Source organism: Cataglyphis hispanica, chromosome 14, assembly GCF_021464435.1.
Source record: "Cataglyphis hispanica isolate Lineage 1 chromosome 14, ULB_Chis1_1.0, whole genome shotgun sequence".
Classification (NCBI taxonomy): Eukaryota; Metazoa; Arthropoda; class Insecta; order Hymenoptera; family Formicidae; genus Cataglyphis; species Cataglyphis hispanica.
In genome coordinates this window covers 6095933-6117501 of record NC_065967.1, presented here as the reverse complement: position 1 = coordinate 6117501, position 21569 = coordinate 6095933, and the positions used below count along the sequence as shown (strand labels likewise).

The window sequence follows — 21569 nt, the reverse complement described above, 5'->3', positions numbered from 1 at the left end:
ATATAATGACAGAAATGCACCGTACTTTCGCCGCACATTTACTTTTAACGAAGCTACTCTAATATGGGTCTGAGCCTTTACGTAAATACGCCATGTATACGCCATATAATATGTCCTGTTTAACGCTAATATCTGGATCTAGAAGATAATATCGCTCTGCCAAATAATAGACATGATATGCGTTTTCTTATCTTAATTTTTTTCACCTTAATTTTCAGGAAAAATGTTATTTCCGGGACATCTGTAATTGATAGATATATTTGATAATTCTTTTTACCGAAAAAAATGCCGCAAATCACGATGTGCTACGGTCCAATAATTTTCGAAATATTGATGTTTCAAAATTTTAATTTTGTTTTGAAAAAACATTTAGATTACAAAATTTTTGACAAGAGATAATTTTCACAGGATTTTTTATCAAATTTTTTAATATAACAAGTTCTAACATTTTTTTCCTTTTTTTGTAAAAATATATATTTCAAAATTTTTTAATACAATTTTTTTTTAATATATTGAGATCAATAAATGAACATAATAGAATAATACATAAAGTGAAAATAATAAGTAATAATGATAATGCTTAAAATAAATATTTATCCTTCGGACATCGATTGGATTAGGATAGGATAGTTTTTTTTCGAGCTAAAGGTGCAGAGGAAGAAGCGGCGCTCCTTCCCGCCTATGCGTTTGATTTTTCTACACATAAATAAATGAATCTGCTAAGAATACATTTTATGAAACATACATGGTGTCAGAAAATTATCAACAATTATTGTGGCGAAAGTATTGCTGCAATTTCGACTTTTAAAAATTGATATCTCGAAAACTATAAATCGTAGCGCATTGTGATTTGTGGTTTCTGATACAAAATTCTATAAAAATTATCTATCAAATAGAGGAGTTTCTGAAATAACATTCTTGTCTAATTTTCTGATAAACTTTTTTGTATAACTATTTTTACAAAAAAAATTTTTTCTTCTAATTTTATTTTATTTAATAAATTCCTTCGATAAGTAAAAGAAAAGTCAAAATTTTGATCAGTTTTTCGCAAATAAAAACTAAATGGTTAATGTAGCTCTCTAAAATCGATATTAATTTCTCTCATATACAATAAAGAAACCACATTACGTCCAAAGAAGTGAAAAGTGCGACGAAAGTATAGTCAAAACATTTATCTCATCGTGAAGAGAATAAACGGAAAAATCTTTCTTACGAAAGATAGAGACAGCAGCTTTTATGAATTCGTTTCTGTCGCTTCTTAGTTTTAGTGTTAGATCATTTTTGTTTATCTATTTATTGCGCCAAGAAACGTTTTTGCTTGATCGGGACTTTTTTTAATTTATTCTTGAAGCTATTAATGTAAACAATGTAAAACAAACAAAATACACGCCATCATAATTTTTTTTTTTTTTTTCATAAAAACGAAACTGTTCACTAGCGATCGAACAAGTTACTTCTTCTTAGACAAGTGGGGCTTTGCATAAGCTTCGTAAAGCTTGCCGAAGAAGAAACGAGGAACAGTAATCGTTTGTTTGATCGTATTTATGCTTCTATATAGGGTGTTATTAACTATCTGTATAAAACTTTTAAGAAAAAAGAAAGTGGATTTTATCAAAAATCACAAAAATTTTGATGACTAAATAAGGTACGTTTTATTGTTTGGCTATTTTTAATTTTTGGTGTGTGCCGGAAATCGGTTATCCGAAGATCCAAAAGTCAAATTTTTTAAAGGAGATATGGCACTTTTTCGATGGCGGCAATTTAGAAAATTTTTCTGAGGAATTCAAATCTGCAATAAAAAGTGTCATGTTCCACTTAAAAAATTTGACTTTTTTGATAATTCGTCGATCCATTTCCGGTCGACACCGGAAATTGAAAATATATCATCCTACAATAGAACGTGCCCGATTTAGTCATTAAAATTTTTAAGACTTTTGATAAAATCCATTTTCTTTTTTTCAAAAAAAAAGACGTACGGGTGGTTATGGACACCATGTATATATCTCTGACTTACTATCTATTTTTCTTGGCGCACCATTACGCTACTTTCGAGGGAAACTATCCGTATCATGTGTGATACACAAAAGTGACTTTATCTTATAACGATATATTTTCTAACATGCACGCGCCTGAATAATGCACAAGCATTCGTAGCTATATGTATATATGCATATGTGTGTATGTGCGTATGTGTGTATGTGCGTATGTGTGTGCGTGCGCGCTTACTTCTTGCCTCTACATCAATCTGCGAAGCGAAAGACCGAAATCTCACTCGGACGCAGAAAAGTGTGGGAGTTTACGTCGGTCGTGAAACTTTTGGCAAGTCTCAGCATGATAAATACAAGTATTAAGAAAAGAGATGTCGGAAAATCGGAAACACTTTAAAGATTTAAATGTCGACGAATGTTTTTACGACTTGTCAAATTTTGCCAGCTTATCTTAAAACAAAATTTTGTGCTGTATAAGTAAAATAATATAAAAAACTGGAAAATATAAAGATACAAATTTGAAAGCACACTTTCTTTTATAATTATCGTTATTACACGTATTTATTTGATGTCTTATTTTGCATTTTTGTATCTATATGAAATAATATTCACACACTTAACAATTTATTCGAATCGTATTCTGTCAGTGGAAAATATATTTTATAATTTTTAATATATAATGCGATCGTGTTTTTTGAATAAAATGCATTTCTCTTCAGAAACACGTTCATTATATTTGCATAAAATTTTTTCGTTAGATCGATTAATAGAATACCGTGGTACGTTATAACATTTTAGGAACATACTTTAGAATGTAAAATTTCGAGAATAATAAAAGAAAAAAGCACGCTCTTTAATGCGTGTACAATACGCTCAATATATTGATAGTACGCCTCGGGGATTATTCTGGTTCCGGTACGCGGTTGCGTCCAGCCGTTTCGTGCTGAAAGGATATAAACGACATCGGTTCACGACCGGCGTAATTTCCCGTAGCAAACGTTCAGACGTCCCGCGGGAGAGATCGTCGCTTTTGCACGATATTTCCCAGATGATGATGATGATGACGATGATGATGTTGATAATAATAATAATAATAATGATGATGATGATGATGACGATGATGATGACGATGATGATGACGCTGATGATGACGATGATGATGACAATGATGATGACGATAATGATGATGATGATGATGATGGTGGTAGTGGTGGTGGTGGTGGTGGTGGTGGTGACGATGATGATGATGATGACGATGACGATGATAATGATGACGATGACGATGATAATGATAACGATGACGATGACGATAACGATGACGATGACGATGACGATGACGACGATGATGATTATGATTATGGTTATGATGATGATGATGATGATGATGATGATGATGATTAAGATTATGATTAAGATTATGATTATGATTATGATGATGATGATGATGATGATGATGATGATGATGATGATGATGACGGAGATCTCGTCGTGTTAGGAGAAAGAGTGGTCAAACACATTCGGCCAGTAGGGATAGTGCATGTTGTGTTTGATGTGCGTTATAATGGGAGGGCACCGGGGGTTCAGTCTCTGATGATCCAGGTGGCAAAGAAGGCGAGCGTGCTGAAGAGGCGGAAGTCGAGGAATCGGATGGATGGCCAGCAACAGCAGCAGCAGCAGCAACAACAACAGTCGGCTCTACCGCCCGTCACGATATCCGGCGGCATATCAGCCGGCGCCGGTACCGGCCAGAACGACAACCAACGCCTGGAGAACGAGGGGGACGTGGTGTTTTACATGGAGGAACCTAAAGCGGGCACGCCGAATCGCACCAGACGCGATAATCGGTGAGTGACTCTTATAGAATCAGGAGAGAAATCTCCGTTGGGATTATTATTTCCGATTCCGTGCATGTGCAAAAATAACCGGATACATGTATGTAAATATAAAGACGTAAATAAAAAAAAAGAAATAAATCTCGTTTTTTTTTCAAATTTTTTTTTTTCAGATATTTAATATCTTTATATTTTGATTACTGCAAATTTTTCATTACTTTTAACGATAAAACTCCTGTTTGGTGGGAGGCAGCCTCAATGACCTTGACTTTGACATATATTGTCAAGGTCTTGATCCTGAAGAGGTTTTAGCCGTTATTCGTTTATTTATATGTAATTACTCTCTATTTTTAATTAGGTGAAAAAATTTTGAAAAAAAGTAAATTAAAAATTAAAAATATAAGAACGTAGTTTTTTTATTACGATAATAAAAAAATATTTAAAAAATAATTGAATAAAAACAAAATTTGTTTTTTTCAATATTTTTTTATCAGAAAAAGAAGGATACCTAGTTGAAAACTTGTTAAAAAATATGTCGGTTTAAATTTTAAATATTTAATAAATTTATGTGTATTAATTTGATATATTGCTATTGTGTTAGTTGCACTTGTTAATCGAGCTTAAATGTTAAAACAACTGAAAAAAAGTGTAAACATAAAACAATGTGCACATATTTTTAATTTTGCACAATAGATATATTCCGTTTTATTAATGATAGGATTTATTTGTTAAAAGTTATAAAAAAAATGTGATTTTATTCTATAATAGAAGTGAGAGTAACAACAGACCGACAATAATATTTTTCCAAGTTAATTTCAACATTAAAAATATATTGGTTTTACCCAAAATTTGTTTCAAATTGCTATAAAATTTAAAATGATGTACACGAAAGATTTCTTCCTTAAATATTCCATTTCAAGTATTGTCGATGAAAAAAATTAGAATATGTATTAAAATAACAAAATTATTCCGTCTTTTCAATCAGCGTCATTCACAGTATCGTATACTGCAATTCGCGTTTAAATTTGGTAACAGTGCGATAAAGTTTCACGTCGTCATCTTTAACGGACGGATTTCTGTCTATTTCTTCGAGCAAAAGAGTATCTCGGAAGCTTCGTTTACAGCTCAGTAAAGCAAACGGAGATGAAGCTGGTATCTTGAAATTGGCAAGCTTATTTCTAAATGATTTTTGCCTTCGTCTTCGAGTGGTATCGAGTGAAAAGTGTATCTCGAGTGAGGTGTCTCGATAACTTCCTGAGTCTACGAGTAATTGCTCCTTGATTCTCAAAGAGGATACATTGGTTTGCGAGAACACGTATAAGCACGTTTACCGTCGAGGATCTTCGATCGCTTTAATCTCGGGCAAAATTTCCCGAGTGACGCTTTACTTTGATAAAACAGCGTATTAATCAATTATAAAAATTCGCTTGCTTGCTTCATTAATTTATATTAAAAAAATAATAAATTTTTCGCTGAAGCTGAGATTTGTTTTGAATGCTAATTTGACAGATGTGTTAAAAATTTAGTGATATAGTTACATCTAGAAAAATCAATTTTCTTCTCGAGATGAACGAGGTTTTTGTATGAAAAAATTTTCTTCTATTTTTTTAGCTTATTTTCTTCTGGCTGTATTATATTTTTTTACTCACCTTATATTTATGTTTCAATACGATGTTTATACACGTAAATATGAAGATATCAAATAATAATTATATGTAATTCAATAAAGAATCGCGTTCTGAGTTGATGAATGAGAGTAATAATAGTAAGAATAATTTAATTAAAATCCGATTATTAATATATTATACATAAATGTCATCTGATATATTTTCCATCAGTTTTTGAACATATTAGTAACGAAGTATTTGAAAATTGATGTGATATGATTTGTACGTAATTTGTCATTGAAGAATCGCGATTTTCCAATGCATATAAATTGGCTGCGTTATTGAAGAAATTATCTGGATTGTGATATTAATATCTCTTCGAACATATCCTGTTTAATTATAGAGATAATAATATTTTTTCAAAACTGTTGGAAAATTTGGCTTAAATTTGACGTATATCGCAGTCTTAAACGGTACACAGAAATTTTTATATATATGTTAAATAAATATAACTAATACTACAATAATATTTCAATACAAAATAAATGCAAACTTTATAATAACTTGAAATAAATTTTGTGTAAAATCATATTTTTAACGATAAAATTAAACTTGGAAAAATTTCATGGACGGTCTGTCACTCTCGCTTCTATTGTAGAATAAAATCAAAATTATTTTTTGTAAATTTTGACAGATAAATCCTATCATTAATAATACGGAATATATAATATTGTGTAAAATTAAAAATCTGTGCACCTTGTTAATTTTATACTTTTTTCAGATATTTCAATAATTTAATACTTGAATTCAGTTAACACAACGATGATACGAATTAACACATGAATGTTAAATATTTTACACAAAAATTTTAACCGATATATTTTTTAACGAAAAGATATAAATTTGTCAACAGTGTAATGATATTTTTTCCTAACATTTTAAGATAACCGGAAAGAATCCTTGAGTGCGTAAAAAATTTTGACAAATCACAACGTTGCATTGCATGGGACAATATTTTGCAATCCGCCTTTGATTGATGCGAGTTCAGAATTCACAGATGCGGTGTAATATTTCAAAACAAAGTGTAAAACTCCCATTTAATTATCTGCATCGGTATGGTATCCATTAAAGCACCCCAACGGTGTTTCTCTCGTTTCTCAAGGGATGCAATCCAACAAATTGCTCTGGAGAAAGACTCTCGAAAGTTGTGCGGAAAGCGAAATAACGATGCAACATCTAGTGTATTAGATGGCCAAAAAATATCTTAACATTTACTAGATACATCTTTAATGACACTTTTCGAAAGAAATATATTTATGTATAAAATATTTTGACAAAGACAATTAAAAGAAGATGATCCGCTAAAAAAAATGACAATTTTAAATTCATGCAAAAAATCTATTATTAAAAAGATAACGTCGGTACGAAATATTTATCGGTCCAATAAATGTTAAGATATTATCAGATGAATGGCTGACAATCCTGTATAATTTACAATATAATTATAATAGAATTATTAATTTTCTCTACTTCTAGAAGACATTTTCAAATTGAATGCAACTCGTGTCTTCGAAAAGTTCAATGAGTTATATTATTATTGATTAATTTGATATAATACTTTATAATTTGCGGTTTATTTTTTAAATATATATATATACTTAATTTCTCACATTTTTCAAACATTTAAAAAAAATATCAAACTATTAGACACGTAACTTTAAGCATCTTATGACACATATTAATAACAAATCTAAATCACGTGTTTAATCTAAAAATGTTTAATTCAGAGACGAGAGAGACTGATAACGTTCATTGTTTGCCGTATCTGTCCGAGATATTAATTTCAAAAAATTAGAATATATCACGAATGCGGCCGTAATTGAGACAATGGGACTTTGCCAAAGTTTTGCGAATTATAAAATATGCGGCCAATGTCGCATGAATTGTGCGACGGGCGAGCAGCGGTTTGCGAAACTTTTCGTGACAGGTACACGTCGACCCCGTCCAAAGAGCGCTTTCTCTAGAGCAATTCCGCGACGTCAAAAGAACTGACTCGCAAGCCCGTTAGTTTGAGTAGCGTGTTTCCGATTGGCAGGGGAAGCCTCTTCACTTCGCAGACGAGCTCGGTGACGGAGGCAACGAGCGATGAAATTGACATCGACATCGAGGAACCGCAAAGAGTCACCACGTGAGTATGCAAACATTCAGTGTCTTTGATCTTTTAGTAGAGATAAATCTGTGTCGCGTTATGATAGAAAATAATATATGCAGGATATATGTAAAAAAAAAATATTATAAAATTTTAGGAATATGCAATATTCATCAAAATACATCCAAAAGAATTAAATTGTGAGAAAATTTGTTTTCAATTAAATTAATTTATATTAAATTTGATAAAGTATTATTTGTATGTATGCTATTTGTCTGCCATTTATTCCAATGTACACATGAATATATTTTGTATGTTTCCTCGGTGAAAATGCCATACATATTTAAAGGTTTCATTTAGAAACTCATTTAGAGAGCGTGATATATATTGGTGTTGCGAGAACATCGAATTCAAAACTGAATTAAATTTTTCTCGGAAAATAACAAAGAGAAAGAGAGAATATTTGCTATAAAATAAAGTAATGCCGAATTCGGGATAATTTTGGGATCTATGTTTATATTAAGAATGTTTTGGCTGTACAATAATAGTAAAAAAGCATTAAATCGAAATTTTAAAAAATATATATTTTTTACGTTTATGTTGTTTGGAAAATCAAATAAATAAATTGGGATTAACTTTTGGTCATGAATACCCTCTGAAATTAGCTACAAGAAATAAAAAAAAAACAAGTAATTTTTAGAAAGATATTTTGAGTTACTTTAAATAATTTGCTACAATTTTTAGTAAATAATTTTCAAGCAAGTAAATGAATTTAATCAAGTTTTGCACAAATGTTTATTAAAGTTCTATTAACACATACGAAAATTTTTATTTTGCTGGCAATATTTTTTCCTTGTCAAATTTGTCAATAAATGTTAAATACAAATTGAAAACTTAATAATTTTCAAACCGTTAAGAGAATTATGCTCATGTTTTGATAGATACTCATAACAAATAGTAGAACAATCCGCGAAATTTTCATGCTTCTGTCAATATTTTGACATATGACACATGCATCTTTAACCGAAGATAACGTACGAAAATTTACGATTCCTTCGATAGCTTCCAAAGCGAACTTTCAAGCCACTCTGCCATCGTGGTCGATTGTCGAGTTATTAAACGCCCATTTCGCGTGTGTATACTGATTTGATTGTGAGTTAGATCGCACCGACCGAAATCAGAGTATAGGAAGCCGAGAAACGTACATATATATATATATATATATATATATATATATATATATATATATCTCCATGCAAATTACTTCCACTTTGTATGCGAAATCGATAGTGCCGTGGAATTTTCATGTACCTCTACCTACCTCGTGCACATCATAATATACGGACAAATATCGTGCGGGGATCGTTATGCGCGAATTCTGCAAGACGTAGAGGACTTTTCTTTACGCAAGAATAGAGAATACTTTGTTTTTCTCTACCTCGGTGAAATTTAATTTCGCGAAAATCATGTAGCTTCCTTCGTGTATCCAAGCTACTCGGCATATAGATCTCTACTAAGGCTTGAGTTCTAGCCCTTTGAAAGTAGAACCGAGTGCTCAGAATTCGATCTGTAATATTGCAGCGGGCAAATGTCTTGCAGCTTGATAATCTGTACCTTGTCTTTTTCGCCTTCGTGCTTTGCATTTATTATTTTTTCAATTTCCACCACCTATTACCGAATACTGCCGGTTAAAAGTTCGTACTTTAATTTCATTTCCAATTAAATAATAGCAGAGAGAAATGAGAGAATAAACTGTATATATTTTTGTTGTTCTATAAATGTGAAATATAATACTAAATATAATTGTTTTTACATTTTATATATGCGAGATGATATTATTGTCGAACACGAATATTCATTCGAACAGGAATTTAAATTACAATTTATTTTAAAATCAATTTATTATTTTACTTTATTTTTATTGAAAACACGTTTTTATACAAGACGATTTTAACTAACGCCTCAAATAGATTTCTTTTAAACTTAAGGAAATATCCTTGTCTTAAATTCTTATATCTTAAATTCTTATATATATACATGGTGACTCTATTAATAATATTTCAAGCGTTTCAAGCAGCAGTTTGTATATTTAGCATACCCTTGGACTTTTAATTCAGTTTAATTTAGCGTTCACCTAGCTATTATCTTATTCAAATCTGGTGAAATCTGTCAGATGTTTCGGTGCCACGAGGTAACATTTTCGGAATAAAAATCTATGTCTTCGACTTCCGCTCATTAAGAATTAATCCACGTTCGCGAGACATTAGAGGAGATAATGATTGACACTGGTCGTCGCGATGAAAATACACACATCTTGAGAATGATATTCGTACACTGTTGGAAAATTTGTTTCCTTGTTAAAAAATATGCCGGCTAAAATTTTTGTATTAAATATTTTCACGTGTTAATTTAACATATTGCTGGTGTAATAATTGAACTCAAATATTAAATTATTAAAACAATTTAAAAAAAAGTAAAAATAAGACAATGAGCGCATATTTTTAATTTTACTCAATTGTACTCAAATTTTACTCAATTTTACTCAAAGATTATACAGGGCGTCCTAGACCACCCGTATACCCCTTTTCTTTCAAAAACTAAGCATTTTAGAGAAAAGCGTTTTGAACAAAAATTGTATGATTTTAAGGGCAACATAAGATGATGTCATTGGTTTGACCTTGGATGGCATCGTTAAGGTCAAATCAAGGACACCTTTAATTTCTTAAATGGAAACCCCCATTTTTTATTGCATATTTTTATAGCTTATGTCGAGAGCTTTCCAAAACACTATAATAAAGTATTTTTTCATTAAGAATTTTTTGAGTTATTTTGTATCTTAATCTGACATATTTTAGTATAAAATATAAAATATCTCAAAAATTCTTTAATGTTCGATAATTGTATCGTAATACTTTTATGTACAAAATAATAAGATGAATCAAATGGTGTACAGAAAATAATTGTTTTAAAAAAAAATATGCAATTATCTGCAATATATTTTTTTATAACAATTATTTATTTTTTCTTTACACCTGTATAACCGTATTATTAGTGACAGGATTTATTTGTCAAAATTTACAAAAAAAAATTGATTTTAATATTTTTAGTTAATTTTACAAGTTAATTTTATCATAAAAAATATGTTAATTTTATTATACAAAATTTATTTCAAATTATTTTAAAGCTTGCATTTATTTTGTGTTGAAATATTAACATATTATCACCATTTAACATATCCATATTATGTTAAATTAACACAAAAATTTGTGCGAACTGTTTGAAATATGCGATTTATGTTCGCGATATATGTTCAATTTAAGTCAAATTTTCCAACAGTCTAGAGAGAAAGAGAGAGAGAACGATCAAAAGTGCGGGCAATCTTTGCGGTTTTCCGCGCCATTGACAAGTCGATTCTGCGGGCGCGAATGGAACGCACGGTATTTCGCACAAAAGGCTTTTTTCAAACCCTTCTTTACAGATATGTAAGTGCTTTTTTTTTCTTCACTGCGCCATTACTTTGCCACGGTGCAAATGACCCAGTTTTCGCGATGTCGAGCGGCGCGCGTCCGCTCGTGCACACTCGAACTTGTTGTATTATACATAAAGATACTCGCCAGATTTTCTCTCTCCTTCCCGCATTTTTCGCTCTCACAGTTCACCTACTTCCACCCGAAGCTTTCTTATGCTTGCCAACGAGAGGGAGAGGGCCTCTCATTCAGGTATCTTTTAGTATTTTTACCGTGCCTCGTCCGGCTTGCATTCATGCCTCGATCTCATTTTAGATTTTAGAACATCATTCCATCGCGTTGTAAAAGCAGCCCTTTTATTCGCTTCTCAACACACACACATTCTATCCCGTTCTTAGCTACTGTATTTTTTCCTTTTTTATTTTATTAATTATTCTCTGACTTGTGCTTGCGTGCTTTTGCTATCGGTAACATTCTGTAACATTAAAAAAAAAATATATATATATAAATATACAGGGTGTCTTAGACCACCCGTACACCTCTTTTCTTTCAAAAACTAAGCATTTTAGAGAAAAACGTTTTCAACAAATTGTATGGTTTTGAGGGAAACATAAGATGGTGTCATTGGTTTAACCTTGGATGGCATCGTTAAGATCAAGTCAAAGACACCTTTAATTTCTTAAATGGAATCCCTTATTTTTTATTGTATATTCTTATAGCTTACATCGAGAGCTTTCCAAAACACTATAATAAAGTATTTTTTCATTAAGAATTTTTTAAGTTATTTTGTATCTTAATCTGACATATTTTAGTATAAAATATAAAATATCTCGAAAATTATTTAGTGTTTGATAATTATATCGTAATACTTTTATGTACAAAATAATAAGATGAATCAAATAGTAAAGAAAAAATAAATAATTATTATAAAAAAATATATTGTAAATAATTGCATACTTTTTTTTAAAAACAATTATTTTCTGTACACCATTTGATTCTTATTATTTTGTACATAAAAGTATTACGATACAAGTATCGAAAACTAAATAATTTTCGAGATATTTTATATTTTATATTAAAATGTGTCAGATTAAGATACAATATAACTCAAAAAATTCTTAATGAAAAAATACTTTATTATAGTGTTTTGAAAAGCTCTCATGATAAGCTACAAGAATATGCAATAAAAAATGGAGGTTTCTATAAGAAATTAAAGGTGTTCTTGATTTGACCTTAACGATGCCGTCCAAGGTCAAACCAATGACATCATCTTATGTTCCTCTCAAAAACATACAATTTTTGTTGAAAACTTTTTTCTCTAAAATGCTTAGTTTTTAAAAGAAAAGGGGTGTACGGATGGTCTAGGACACCCTGTAAATTAATGATTTTTTATTTTTCTATAAAACTGTCTTTTGTTCATAATTTAATGCAATAAGGGAATATTTATGTCTGACAATAAAGTAATTATTTATAAAGGATAAAGTACTTTTTATTCTCGGCACTATAGAGGAACTTTTTTAGATTCTATTAAAAGCGGTATAATTATATTTGCGGTATAACAAAACATGAAAAAGTCTTACATTTTTAAAGTAGTACAATTAAAACTTTTCAAGTTTGATGAAGTTTTCTCAATGGGATTATTTGAACCTCATAAAGAGATGATAATTTAATGAAATTTATAATACACACTAGGGATTAATTTATAACAAAATTTTCCTAAATATATTCTATATTAATTCTTTCTTTCATTTTTCTTTTACATACACTCTCATGTGTATGTTCTATATTAAATTTGTAATAATCATCGTGTGCGGTTTTTATCTCAAAATCCATCTATTTATCTATTGTTTGTCATTATTAGATTTCCTGAGTAGTAACGATCAATATTTTTCATGACATTTTATAGAGATTTCTTACGTGTTGTCATTATATAAAGTATTTTATCTCCTATATTTACACCAACGATAAAAGCATCTGCCGACGAGCTAAGTATTCTCGAGGACGTAAACACCCAAAGAATGGGCATTTCTCTCGAATGTATCTATCGTTCTTCGGATAAGCGTTAAGGGGTCGAGAAGCAAAGGATGATGGCTAATATAAAGTCGAGAAAGAAAAGAGGCTCAATATTTTAACCGATATATACGTAACCACAAAAAAGGATATTGACATCTGTAACATTATATTTAATAAAAATCAATGTTCTCGTATGATATCTAGTATAATAATTATGTAATGTAACAAAATTATATTAAAAATAATTTTTCTTTTAATTGATCAAATAAATACATTTTGTTAATTTTGATCCTTTTTACTTAAATAAATATATTCTTTATTTCCAAAAATGATTTATTATATTAATTAAATATTATATTTAAAAAATTAATTCCATGTAATAAAAATTATAATTTTTAAAATACATTATTAAATATTTTGATATAAAAAAATATTTATATTTGAAGATAAAATATGATTAATTAAAATAAAATAATTCCATGTTTTTGAAACAAGCAGCCAAATATTAAAAAATGTTTTTTTAAAGGAAGTAATTTAATATAATAAAAATTAAAAAAAAAAAAAACAGATTTTTTTTTATTTGCAAATAAAAGCATACTTTTATTTTATATTTTACTAATTCAAATATATGTGCTGCTTGATTAAAATAATTAATTTCTCTTTGCAAGTATTTAAATAAAAAATTCTTTTTAATCAAACGAAATTGTTTTGGCTTTAGTACATTTTTATCAGTATAATTATTCTATCAAAATTCAGTTGTAGCGCATTAAAACTTTGGTTTAGAAATGCCTTTAAACGTGGGATACTTTATGTAATTTATATTATCGGGATTCGGTATTACATTTTATCAGTTATTTCGTGAGCGTAGCGATGAAAGGAAAACGAGCTTGTATCTAGTTGCATCTCACCGCGCCATCAACTAGAAAAATTAAGTTAGCGAAGATGGCAGTTTTCTCTTTCTCTCGAGGAGGTGTCAACTTCTCTTTCAAACTGAATCAAAAGCGCGAATCTGAAACCCCCCTAATAAAGTGATTCGCGATCAAATGTCGCGTCGATAATGCGATATTTTAATTACAATATAACTAACACACATTTTGTGCAACAGTATATACCTTTATTGTCCTATTATTTATATTCTTAATGATTTCACGTTCCCTTCACATTTCGACTTAGCAAGAATGAAAGAAATAATTAATGCATCTTTCTCTTCTTGTCGATTTAAACTTGAATTTTTACTACGTTTTCTAGATTGACAGAAACACACCGGAATGCTATCCGGGCAATCAGGAAAATCAAATACTTTGTGGCTCGCAGAAAGTTTCAACAGGCTCGGAAACCATACGATGTGCGTGACGTCATTGAACAATACAGCCAAGGTCACTTGAACATGATGGTGCGGATTAAGGTGAGTTCGTTGATAATGATTTTTCTTTTCGTTTGTCTTTATCTCCCAGATGATCACCATTCAGGGAAAGCGACAGCATATTAATTATTTTAGAAAATACCGTCTCGCTCGCGAAACGTCTATCTCTCGAAAAATCGTTCATTGTGCATTATAATAATGATAGATGAACTTGTATTAAGCTATAATTGTCTTTATTCGATGGATTATTGAGCGATTCGCCAATAGCGAATAACTCGTCTCATCAATCGTGCGCGATCGCTAAACGATTAGTTCGACAAGATCGGATAAAGCGGCGAGGTAGACGTCGATTTACAGAAGACAATGGAGCGCGAAACAGACAATTAATCAAGGAATCGTTACAGTTTGTATATCTACGTTCGCTGGACGCCAAAGATCGATCGCCCTCAACGTCACGAACACCGCAGAATTCATTCCAGTTGTATCTTCGCGAGATATTTTTGATACATGTTTACACTGTTGAAAAATTTGACATTTATATCGTATGTCCCAAACAGTTCACACAAATTTTTGTGTTAATTTAATTAATTAATGTGATATGGACATGTTAAATGGTGGTGGACACTAATGCTATGTTAATATTTCAACACAGAATGAAGGCAAACTTGTGGTAATTTATAATAAATTTTGTATGAAATTAACATACTTTTAATGATAAAATTAACTTGGAAAAATTTTATTGATGGTCTGCAGCTCTCACTCCTATTGTAGAATAAAATCAACATTTATTTCTGATAAACAAATTCTGACAGATAAAGCCTGTCACTGACGGGATATATCTATTGTGTAAAATTAAAAATATGTGCACACTGTATTATTTTTTCTAATTGTTTTAATAATTTAATTTTGAAATTGTGAATTTCACTTCAGAGTCTTATCAATTTTCTTAATTTGTTAATAATTTAACATTTGAGTTAAATTAACGTAACCAGCAATATGTTAAATTAACACACAAATGTGTTAAATATTTAACACAGAAATTTTTACCGGTATATTTTTTAACAAGGAGAAACATAAAATTTTTTCAACTGTATATCTACATGTTTGTGTAAACAAATTGTTGATGCATGCTCGATGTGGGAGCGACCAAATTTTGTTATTGTATACTTGATATTATAACCGTATAATATTAATTATAATATTAATTATATTATAATCAATTACTTGATATTATAGTAAAATTTGTTTTGTTGATAGAATAGAAAAATCTTGCTGAAGTAAATTTGCTTGTAGGAGCGTCTAAAAGTTTCTGCTGAAAAGAAAATCTAATTTGCTGCTAAGGCAACATAGTCTTAGCAAATGTATTGTTATATTTAGCGAAACCGTCATTGATTTTAATGACATAACGAAAATCAGTTTATCGAATGGAAATAATTTGTTTCTCTCAACAACACCATTTTTCGTATGTATATAACAATGTCAATAGAATGTGATTAGATTTTTTTACAATAATTTCTTTTTTTTGAAAATTATATGTCTTTCTTGAAACTTGTTGATGCAAAAAACCGGCATCTTTTATATACATAACAAATTAATATAAAATTTTAAATTAAATACGTTTAACACACACACACACACACACATAATTTGAAGCAGTCCAATATAAAATTGCATAACTACAATTTTATCCGTTTATACTTATAACGCACGATTCATCTATCGTTAATGATATTAAATTAATCCTCACATTAAACAATAATATTAATTTGGATTCGGAGGACAGAGTGATTACCGTTCGATAATTGCCGCGGGAAAGATGATAAAAAAGAGAGATGAGAGATAAAATGTCAATCACGAATAATTCAACTTGTGCGAACTCACTCTCTCTTGTTCTTTGTCAAAGAAGTTTCAATATTTCACATAAAATGAAAGGGACTTTGTTCTCTCCTTCTCTCCCCCTCCCCTTCCTCTTTTTCTCTCTCTCTCTCTGCATTGAGAAAATCGATAGCTCTCGAATTGTCACGGCGAGTATGTTTTGGCTATACAATAATAGCAAAAAACTGTCAAAATTTAAAAACAAACATATTCTTTAAGTTTATGCTTTTGAATGTCAAATGAATAAATCTGGATTATAAAAAGAATTAAAGTACCACAAAATAATATGGTTTTCCTTCATAAAAGAAAATAGTTGTAACCAATACTTTTTTTTTTAATTTTTGACAAAAACTTTTGATCGTGAATATCCCTTGAAATCAACTTTAAAAAAAAACGAAAAAAAAGAAATGTAATTTACAGAAAGATTTTAGGTAACTACAAGTATTTTGCTACAATTTTTAATAAATCACTATGTACATCTAAATCAAGTTTTGCATAAATGTTTATTAAAGTTTTGTTAATACTAGTATTTAATAATTAATATGTAAAAATTTTTATTTCGCAGGCAATGTTTTCTTCTTATCAAATTTGTCAATAAGTGCTACAATACGCGATTTTCCATAAGATGCAATTCAATACAAATTAAATAACTTTTTAAAACTTAAATAATTTTTAAATTATGAAGAGAATTGGGCTCAGGTTTTGCCACAGATACTCAGTGAAGAAATAGCAAAACAGACTACAAAATTTTTATAGTTTTTTATCAATGTTTTGACATATGACACATACATTTGTTTTACATAAATTCTAATCATAGGCGGAAATTTTGACATCGATTTTATACAACGTTGAGTCTCCGGTTTTTTTTTGCAAGAATCGCGATACAATTTTAGGAATACATCTGCAAATTTTTCTTCATTATCTCAACGACATTCCGCAAAAGTTGCAACAGATTGCAAAAACGACCAAAAAAGAAATAATGAACAGGGACAAATGTGACGATATTAATTACAATATCTGCACTTTTCGATGTAAATTCGCGGAATATTAAATACACGTTCCATTTGTTCGCAGGAGTTGCAGAGGAGATTGGATCAGACCCTGGGTAAACCGGGGAGTTACCTGGCGGGAATCGACCGGGCAGGCAATGTGAAACCCATGACGATTGGTGCGCGTTTATATCGAGTGGAACAGCAGGTGCGTCTTTCGTTCTCTCTTTCACTTTAACAATACTAAAATTTTTCATAATTATCTAATCATCTTAATTTCTAAACAAAAAACGTAATTTAATAATTGTAGAAATTATTTCTAAATCGTCTCACATATCAATATATATATATATATATATATATATATATATATATATATATATATATGATTTTTATTTTCTTATTAAATATGAATTTAGAAAAGATTGCTAATGAGCTTCCCAATTTGCGACAGAGTTTCGATAAAATTATGCTGGCGATTTTTATCAAATTACTTTTCGAACAATTCTTTTGATGATTTTTCTTATTATAGAAAATTTAGATGCGACATCGATCTTTTTTTTCATTAATTATTCTTTCGACTCACAAATTTTCTTGGCTTATAAACAAAAAAATGCGTGAATAGCGAAAGATTACATTTGATGCTGTTAATTATCTCGCGACAGAAACTGATATTATTCAATTAATTACGTAGAATTGGCTTTTCATTTTGTGACGTTTTCGATCATCGTCAAAAATTTTTGCATATAATTTATTAAATAAAATATTTATGTAGATGGAAGCGTCAACTCTCTCGTTTTCAAGACGAAAGATTTAGACACAGTTGGAAAATTTGACTTACAATTAACATATATCGCATGTCCCAAACGAGCTACACAAATTTTTAATTTAACATGGATAATATAAGATGGATATGTTAAATTGTAAACTAATTCTATGTTAATATTTCAACACAAAATTAATGCAAACTTTATAATAATTTGAAATAAAGTCCGCCCACACGTTTTTTGTCAGATTATTAAATAGTTTGTTACATTGTTTGTTATACAGAGTGCATTTAAATTGGCACATCGAAATATCATACAAACAAAGCATTTTGTAAAAAAAAAGTTTCAGACAAAAATTCTATACTTTTGAAGAGGAATAGCATTACTTATTTTTAATTTAGTCTACGTTTTGAAGGTCATTTGAAGATCAATTTTATTTTTTTTAATAGAAACCCTTATCTTTTATTGCATATTTTTATTTGTATACATAATTGTGAATAACATGTGTATTAAATATTTGATACGAAAATTTTAACCGGTATATTTTTTAACAAGAAAACAAGTTTTCCAACTGTGTACAGTTGCAGATTTGAAAGTGCATCGAGACGATATTTCTACTTTCAGTTGTCGGTGATGGACAAGAAGCTGGACCAGTTGATGTATGTGCTAAACGCTGTAGCGCAGAAACAACAAATACCTCTGCGTAGTATAGAGGACGATGTGTAACAGAGAGCCCCCGGCGAACTCGTGCAATTCGTTTTGCCATCAAGCACGTTTCCACGAACCCTGCCGCGCGTTACCATAACTACAGTGACGCGGAACATGCTCAGCGAGAGCTTTTAACGTGAGAGATACATATGTATGTACCATACATCACGTGTCCGATAGTATCGCGAAAGTACAAACGTTGTTAAAGCTATTTGACTCTATTCGCCTCGAGAGAATCCGCGGATGACCCGTTGAAGAGACCCCACGACGTGGGGATGACGAAGAAATCAGGGGACTTAACGGTAATCTCGACGATTTTTGTAAATTCCACTGGGACCACAGAAGTCCACGCTTGCATATCTTTGTAACGATAATTCGGCGGATCGCCGTCATATGTCGCTACTTGTATATCATCTCGGTGGAAGATATAATGAGAGGTGACGGAGACCATGTTGCCGACTCGAGAGACTGCGAGGGAAGCCTTTGAGAGTAAACGTTTTGACGACAAAGTCAAACGCGCACAGGATGATGCATAAGCAATCAGAGGCGCGCAATCAGAAGTTGCGGCGCAATTCTCCCCGCAATTGCGCTTCGGCATACGCTTTGTAGACTCGAAGACATGTGAGATACCATAGCTAAGGAAGGGAGGTGTAAGAGATACATTATTCATCGCGAAGGGTGATCTCGGTGCAGGCAGATATCGGTCTTATCGTAGGGAAGAAAAAAAGAGGGATATATACATATATCTCTCTCGACGTTATTCCATATTTTCAGTTCGCCGAAAGGATGGGCGAAAAACGCCAACATGGGAACATCGTAAAAATATTTCGGTCCAACTAGAAATAATTAAAGAGGAACAATAACTTATTAACCGAACTTCCTAGAGCAGATTTTTCAAAACCTGTTGTCGATTAAAATCATAGATTGTACCGATTGTATCGATCTCGGTTTTATATCGTGGTCCGTTTTATCAAGACTACTAAAAGGGACTCCAACGCGATTCTCTGTCTCATGTAAAATTTCACGATTTCGAATTCGATGATCCGGTTGTTCCTTCGACTCTTAACACTGGATCCCAATATACAGAACCAATTCGTTCGATCGTTGCCCGCTAGAATTCAGTCTCGATTTCAAGGAGGGTCGCGATCCCTCGCGATTTATTCGTATCCCGAATTTACTTTATCTTCGGCCTAGCACAAATGTAGATACCTCGAGGTAATCCGCTTTACAAAGCTGTGCATATACGATTCTTTCCCATCTTCATTTTTTTTTTTTTTCTATGACGTCGCTACGATCGCACTCGCCTACAGCGCTGAAAAGCAATATGTCTACGTAGATTGTAGATGCTGTGCTCCGTGAAAAAAAAAAGAATCCTCGATAACGATACACGTTCGTATCGTATCGTATCCGTAATATTATAGTCTTCGATATTCACGTGAGAATCTTGGGGAAGGTCTTCAAGAAACTTATGGTATGCCTGTATGAAAATAGAGGAGAAAAATGCGATATATATCTCGATTCGTGCGGAGGCGTATCGCACTCTCGCGCGTAAAAATACAATTTATATTTTGTACGTAGATTATTTACGGAAGGACACGTCAAAGGATCGGACACGTGCATATCCTGGCTCCCGCGACCAACCCTCGTAGCGTTTCGATCCATACGCGAAGCATTCTTATTTATTGCTAGAATCGAAGCCACGAGCTGCGATGTCGGCGCGAATCTCTGAGGTAAACAATCTAACAGATTTTTTATTATTGTTGTAATTAAAGGGTGATCGAATGGATTAGAGGGGTATCGATGTAAAGACTGGACGCGGATGATTGCAGTTCTTATGATTTCTCGACTGCCAAGATAGTTCTAACGAAACGAGCAATATATATATATATATATATATATATATATATGTATAGATAAACGTTGATAAGTTTGGATAGCCTTTAACGATAGGATTTGCGTTGTCTCGTAATTCGCGGCTTCGCGTCGATCGTTTAACGACTAGTCCTTCGCTGGCGGAAGATGGTTCTTTACTAAGCGAATCTGTCGCACTTTATATATCTATCACACCTGATATATATATATATATATATATATATATATATATATATATAATTATTGTAAATATATATATATATAGTGAGAGTAGTTTTAGCGATTTTCTTAAATCGAATGGCTTCTAAGAGTATTTTTAATCACAAAAAGAGAGACACATATATACATACATATATATATTATACAAATATAGGTGTAGGGTCCAAAATATATATACAATATATTTACAAGACTTTCTCGTGAACCAAAACACCATGCTTTACTGCTGCAGTAGACATAGTGCTTGATTTGAGCCAATCAAAGAGTTGTCGTCATGTAACTTCTGTCTTTTCTTTATTTTAATCGAAGCGATAACACATCTATACACATTATTTATATACGGTAACAATTTTTTTTTTGTTTTTTTTTTGCACTAGGTTTCCTCGCATTTTGCGAAAGCTAAATGCGAGAGTTGTATAAAATAATTTATTTTTTATATATTATAATTATTAAAAAATTATCATAATTATTAAAAAATATATATTATTAAAATAATATATTTTTCATATAATGTTCAATTGTTCTTAAATCAAGCACCATCTCTATCAATTATAATAAAATGATAGTCAGGATAATCTTTGAAAAAATAAAATCTACGATACTCGTAATTTCTCGGGAACAAAAATGCCTCTCACAAAAGAAAATTAAATATTATTGCCGAATCATCTCTTTTTTTTGACCAAATATATCGCTGATTTATACAGATATGATAAACTTTAA

At 30.9% G+C, this 21569-nt stretch overlaps 1 protein-coding gene across 1 annotated transcript in view; it reads left to right on the top strand.

Moving 5' to 3' along the window:
* LOC126854779 (potassium voltage-gated channel subfamily KQT member 1) overlaps nt 1-20011 on the top strand; it is a 49871-nt gene extending 29860 nt beyond the window's left edge. The window contains exons 10-15 of the mRNA XM_050601832.1: nt 3573-3832; nt 7505-7615; nt 14305-14461; nt 17369-17491; nt 18675-18956; nt 19992-20011. Of these exons, the coding sequence (XP_050457789.1) occupies nt 3573-3832; nt 7505-7615; nt 14305-14461; nt 17369-17491; nt 18675-18776 (753 nt within the window). The 3' untranslated portion in view covers nt 18777-18956; nt 19992-20011. The remainder of the gene's footprint in view (nt 1-3572; nt 3833-7504; nt 7616-14304; nt 14462-17368; nt 17492-18674; nt 18957-19991) is intronic.
* The last annotated feature ends 1558 nt before the right edge of the window (nt 20012-21569 follow it).